Source organism: Mytilus galloprovincialis, chromosome 12 (assembly GCF_965363235.1).
Source record: "Mytilus galloprovincialis chromosome 12, xbMytGall1.hap1.1, whole genome shotgun sequence".
NCBI classification, from domain to species: Eukaryota; Metazoa; Mollusca; class Bivalvia; order Mytilida; family Mytilidae; genus Mytilus; species Mytilus galloprovincialis.
This window is the reverse complement of record NC_134849.1, coordinates 43,314,008-43,320,906: the sequence shown is the minus strand read 5'-3', so window position 1 is coordinate 43,320,906 and position 6,899 is coordinate 43,314,008. Positions and strand designations below refer to the sequence as shown.

Genomic DNA, 6,899 nt, shown 5'->3' with positions numbered 1-6,899 from the left:
AATGATTTGTTTTAAACTAAGCGAAATATGTTTGCTACATGTACTGAGGAAAAGCCAAACAATGGCAAAAAATGTGATTTATTTCAGAAGAGATGAATAACAAGACTACGGAAAAGTTTGGTGAACTTGACAGAGTTAACGATGAAATGGGTGCAGTTTTGCTTCCTGCTATATTAATTGTTGGTGTTTATATGATTGTAGGAATATTCGGAAACCCTCTAGTAATATATTATTATGGTTGTTTCGTGAAACCTTTTCCATCGTATAATTTTATCGTTACAATGGCCGTGTTTGATCTTATTGTTTGCTGTGTGTCTATGCCATTGGAAATCGTGGACATGAGATTTAATTATAAATTTCCAGACGCGACAGCATGTAAAATTTTCAGATTTGGGAATTACTTTTGTAGCATGGCATCAAGTTTCATTCTCATTGCAATAGCCGCTGATAGATATAGGAAAGTATGTCAGCCATTTCACACCCAAATAACTTTTAAAACAGCCAAAATTATAACAGGATGTTTATGTTTGGCGGCCTTCTTTGTCGCAAGCCCATCATTTATTATTTACGACATTCGTACCGTAAATATCAGTGCTACATCTGGATTAGTAGGATATGACTGCACAGCCATAAGAGAGGCTCGATATACGCTTTACATATCAATATTCAATGGAATATGTTTTCTTATTTTCATTTGTTGCATTTCCACGCTGACTGTTTTGTACATTATTATAGCAAAGAAATTATGGCATCTAAAACGATTTCGTGTTATGGATACTACTCGGAAAATCTCTAACATGCCGTATACACCGCCTACCAGTATATTTGATCTAGAGTCGTATAACAAACCATGTAAACCACATTCAACTGTTTTCAGGTCAACTGGTGCTGTTCCGGTGAACATCAAAGCATCAAACGATGACAAAAATATCCTCCACGGATGCAACGAGAAGAAAAACTCCGAAATAGCGTCTTCTCCAACTGGTAAACATTTTGATTCCGAAACACCTTTTACAAAATTTAGAGAAGTCGTTTTACATTGCTGTGTTAATAGCAAAATAAAAATTTCAGATAACGAATTTCACGAGCCTGGAACAATGGAAATATCAACTAATACTACAGATACAGATACAGAAGCAAGAAAAAGACACATTAGGAACAACAAAAACAAAATCCACCAGCAGTATATACATCTTAAAAAGTATACATTATTGATGGTATCAATAAGTGTAGGTTTTATTGTTAGTTTTCTACCCTATATTGGTTTAATGACATGGCAGACGTTAATTTCTCAGTATGAAGTTGATTTAATGTCCAATCTTGAACTGGTTCTTTATAATATATTTTTTCGTTCGTGGTTAATATCTAGTGTTGTTAACCCAATAATTTACGGATTTTTCAACACAGAGTTTATGTCAGTTTTCTTTAAGAATATTATGAAATGCATTTTTTTTTGTTTCATTAAATCAACAAAAGCGGATATTCAATCTAAACAGGAGGCGTCCCAAACAATTTAATTGTAAATATCTGCAATGATTCAAATATTCATGTATCCTTTAATAAATGATTAATAAAAACAGAATATCTTTAGAAAAAATAGTTTGATATTAATGGACGAATTATTTCTGTCTATTAGAAATAACATTTAAAAAAAAATGTGGTGCACACTGTTAAATAACCCGCTATCCGGAAGCCGTAAGGGGCACACAAAGCATTAGAAAATATTTTTTTTAATTCGAGATCACGATAAAACATTACCGTTTTACCGAGATCTCGATTAAAAATATATCGTTATGTCGATAAAACGAAATTGTTATATCGAGATCTCGGATTATTAAATCGTTATCTCAGATTATTAAATCGTTATCTCGATTTATTATATCGTTATCTCGATTTATTATATCGTTATCTCAATTTATTATATCGAGATCTCGATTTATTATATCGAGATCTCGGATTATTATATCGAGATCTCGGATTATTATATTGTTATCTCGGTTTAATATATAGTTTTGTTTTCTCGAGATAACGATAGAATAATCCGAGATCTCGATATAACAGTTGCGTTTTGTCGAGAAAACGAAACTGTTATATCGAGATCTCGGATTATTAAATCGTTATTTCGGTTTAATAAATCGAGATCTCGATAAAAATGTATCGTTATCTCGAGAAAATGAAACTGTTATATCGAGATCTCGGATTATTATAACGTTATTTCGAGAAAACGAAACTATATATTAAACCGAGATAACAATATATAATCCGAGATCTCGATAAAATAATCCGAGATCTCGATATAATAAATCGAGATCTCGATATGATAAATCGAGATAACGATATAATAAATCGAGATAGCGATATAATAAATCAAGATAACGATTTAATAATCCGAGATCTCGATATAACAATTTCGTTTTATCGAGATAACGATATATTTTTTATCGAGATCTCGGTAAAACGGTAATGTTTTATCGTAATCTCGAATTAAAAAAAATATTTTCTAATGCTTTGTGTGTCCCCTTACGGCTTCCGGATAGCGGGTTATTTAACAGTGTGCACCACATTTTTTTTAAATGTTATTTCTAATAGACAGAAATAATTCGTCCATTAATATCAAACTATTTTTTCTAAAGATATTCTGTTTTTATTAATCATTTATTAAAGGATACATGAATATTTGAATCATTGCAGATATTTACAATTAAATTGTTTGGGACCCCTCCTGTTTAGATTGAATATCCGCTTTTGTTGATTTAATGAAACAAAAACAAATGCATTTCATAATATTCTTAAAGAAAACTGACATAAACTCTGTGTTGAAAAATCCGTAAATTATTGGGTTAACAACACTAGATATTAACCACGAACGAAAAAATATATTATAAAGAACCAGTTCAAGATTGGACATTAAATCAACTTCATACTGAGAAATTAACGTCTGCCATGTCATTAAACCAAGATAGGGTAGGAAACTAACAACAAAACCTACACTTATTGATACCATCAATAATGTATACTTTTTAAGATGTATATACTGCTGGTGGATTTGGTTTTTACTGTTCCTAATGTGTCTTTTTCTTGCTTCTGTATCTGTATCTGTAGTATTAGTTGATATTTCCATTGTTCCAGGCTCGTGAAATTCGTTATCGGAAATTTTTATTTTGCTATTAACACAGCAATGTAAAACGACTTCTCTAAATTTTGTAAAAGTTGTTTCGGAATCAAAATGTTTACCAGTTGGAGAAGACGCTATTTCGGAGTTTTTCTTATCGTTGCATCCGTGGAGGATATTTTTGTCATCGTTTGATGCTTTGATGTTCACAGGAACAGCACCAGTTGACCTGACAACAGTTGAATGTGGTTTGTTATACGACTCTAGATCAAATGAACTGGTAGGCGGTGTATACGGCATGTTAGAGATTTTCCGAGTAGTATCCATAACACGAAATCGTTTTAGATGCCATAATTTCTTTGCTATAAGAATGTACAAAACAGTCAGCGTGGTAATGCAACAAATGAAAATAAGAAAACATATTCCATTGAATATTGATATGTATAGCGTGTATTGAGCCTCCCTTGTGGCTGTGCAGTCATATCCTACTAATCCAGATACAGCACTGATGTTTACGGTACGAATGTCGTAAATAATCAATGATGGGCTTGCGACAAACAAGGCTGCCAAACATAAACATCCTGTTATTATTTTGGCTGTTTTAAAAGTTATTTGGGTTTTAAATGGCTGACATACTTTCCTATATCTATCAGCGGCTATTGCAATGAGAATGAAACTTGATGCCATGCTACAAAAGTAATTCCCAAATCTGAAAATTTTACATGCTGTCGCGTCTGGAAATTTATAATTAAATCTCATGTCCACGATTTCCAATGGCATAGACACACAGCAAACAATAAGATCAAACACGGCCATTGTAACGATAAAATGATACGATGGAGAAGGTTTCACGAAACAACCATAATAGTATATTACTAGAGGGTTTCCAAATATTCCTACAATCATATAAACACCAACAATTAATATAGCCGGAAGCAAAACTGCAGCCATTTCATCGTTCACTCTGTCAAGTTCCCCAAACTTTTCCGTAGTCTTGTTATTCATCCCTTCTAAAATTAATCACATTTTTTGGCCATTGTTTGGCTTTTCCTCAGTACATGTAGCAAACATATTTCACTTAGTTTAAAACAAATCATTCTTTTTGCTCAAAGTAAATAGTAAGGAACTGTTCCATTTGATTTTTATATATTTATAGTTTTTTGTTCTGTGGGTTTTTAATGTCAATCCTAGAGATTACTGGACATCATCAACAAGACATGTATTTTAAGATAAACATGTAAATTTCTTCCTTCCGTCACGAATAATTTTATACAACCAGTCACATTTAAGGCTTTTGGCGATTTAAGGTGTGGTTTGTCGAAGTGCGTAGATTAGTCTTTTCGTTTAGTCATGAGTAGCTCTTAAGCATAACCGAAACTCTCGAAGTCTTAACAGTGAGCATGTTTATCGGAACAAAGGTTAAATGGTAGCATTTACTTTGTGTATTTACTCGGGTCAATAAAGATTTCGAATACGATTATCGTACTTTAACTCAAAAATCAACCAATCTAAATACTGGATTTGATGTTTCGAGCGCAAGTTTTTGTACTCTGAGTACTGAGTAAAGTTTTATGACCGAGAGCCATGAACACTGTGATTGGACAAATGACATTTATATTTATACATTTATATTGTATGTCTAGGTTCTAGTTTGAAAGTTATAAAAATCTTAAATGGTTGCAATTATTCGTATTGGCCAGAAAATTATACCATTCTACCTTCATGACCTTGTACTGCACACTATATATATCAAATTATTTAATTCAACTATATTATTTAGTCAATTAATTAAGTTTATCATATTAGGATAAACCGGTTTAATAAAAGTAGAATTCCGTTTTTCCCGGAATCAATCCTAATTGTTTCCGAATTTAGTCACTTTTCATAATACGTCATTTTGTGACGTCATTAATGCGTTGTTAACCAAGTACAAAGGCTGCCAGCATAGTAAGCTTAAATTAATCGTTGAACAACGTGAAGCCACCAAAAAGACATAGAAAACCAAAGGGGACTACAGGACAATCACCAAATAAAAAGCAGAAAACACAAGCGGCAGCATGTAAACAAACAAAGACGACATCATACCAAAATAGGAGAGAGGATTTATGAGACCATACATCAGAGCCAACAGAACGGCAAAGAATTCCCTTACCAGAACAATCGGGAAGCACGGACAAGGAGACGGTACCATTTCAGTCCGATCTAGGCAGACTTGATTATGGGCAGCTCAAATTTCATTTGAAAATTAAATCTATTGAATAGAATATTCCTGATTCAGGAAATTTTACCAGATAAGTGGATATTATTGTAAAGTGCTAACCTAGAAACTTCCCTTTTGAAATGTATATTACATTACTGTTACATGTGCAACAACTTGAATTATACAAGCGACACATATAAGTTGCTTGTATATACTATCATTAAATACATTAACAACAATACCTTAAGAGAATAATTTGATAATTTCTTTGACAGGTATATAGAAGAACTAGACTATGTCATGTAAATGTAACATGCAATTGGTTGATCACTCCTCCAATTGTTATATGCAGATGGCGTAGCGAGAATGTCAGAGTAATTACGATGGCCTCAGTCGTATCAAAAAAGAGATCTACCTCTCAATTATTATTTGTAGAGTACAAGTGAGGTTATATGAGCTCTGAATGAGAATAATGCTTTCAAAATATGTATTTAACGTTTTTTAAATTAATCTGAATGTAGTGCTAGTCCACTCTGAATAAACATCTTCCAAGATGTTTACTTCTGTAAAGTGTGCTGAAATATACGTAAAATGTTAACGAGTTGTAGAAATCTGAGGGTAATTTCAAACATAAACATGTTTGGGTAAACGTTGTAGGGAAGTGTAAATGTTTATGATGTAGTAATTTGAATATTGGCGTCTTCTTTTGGCTCTCTTTCATAAAATATAGGAAGAGTGTTATTTAGCAAGTATATTGACATAAATCATGTTTTGTTATATAATATAACTTATTGTCTGTCCATGGTACGTTTTTCTCAAACTTTCTCGAATTTATTCCTCCTAAACCAAAGTAAATAACTCCTTAAGAAATATATGTATATTCACGATTATTTATTGATAGTGCCACTCATTACATGACATTACCGGTTATATATTTTAGATGATTAAAATAAATACCCATTAACACTGCTCTGAAGTGTTAATTGATTTTTGGATAATTGATTCTAATTTTGGGTACTGAGCAATACTGCATGCTCGACGAATTTGTGTTTGTTGAAAATTTATGTTTTTGTTGGTCCGTTCTTCTTACTCATTGATTCTTATTATGTTTATGTATACTTTGGATATTAGTATTTTGATTTCAGCGTTAACGTAGTCATATGTTTGGTATCGTCATTCTGTTTTATTCAAACTATATCTAGTCGATACTGTTCTTCTAATTCCATGCGTTGACTGTTGTGTTGTTTATTGCTATCTTTTTGTGTGTGTTGATGTACAATTTACCATAGAAGTAACTAGTCTAAATATTTACTGAAAGACTTGACAGGTTTCAAAGTTTTGCCCAGTATTTCAATATAATTGCAGACCGCATTCACTGTCACAGTGGTTGTTTCGTTGTAAAATTTATTTCCTAACTTTTCCATGATGACCTATTTGAACATTTAGAGCGCAACTAATGACGCAGGATCTGCTTACCCTTCCGGAGCACCTAAAGCCACCCCGGTGTTTGGTTGAGTTCGTGTTGCTTTGTCTTAGTGTTCTGTAGAGTGTTTTGTAGACTGATGTCTGTCTCTTCGTCGTTAATCG

General features: G+C 32.6%; 2 protein-coding genes across 2 annotated transcripts; one reads left to right on the top strand and one right to left on the bottom strand.

The window, feature by feature from the left end:
• Window positions 1–1,597, top strand: LOC143055262 (uncharacterized). The gene has a single exon (XM_076228392.1). It carries the CDS (start codon window positions 93–95, stop codon window positions 1,515–1,517), a length of 1,425 nt encoding a protein of 474 aa, XP_076084507.1. The 5' UTR covers window positions 1–92; the 3' UTR covers window positions 1,518–1,597.
• Window positions 1,598–2,621: 1,024 nt separating this feature from the next.
• Window positions 2,622–4,285, bottom strand: LOC143053847 (uncharacterized). The gene has a single exon (XM_076226631.1). It carries the CDS (start codon window positions 4,115–4,117, stop codon window positions 2,702–2,704), a length of 1,416 nt encoding a protein of 471 aa, XP_076082746.1. The 5' UTR covers window positions 4,118–4,285; the 3' UTR covers window positions 2,622–2,701.
• Window positions 4,286–6,899: the final 2,614 nt, after the last annotated feature.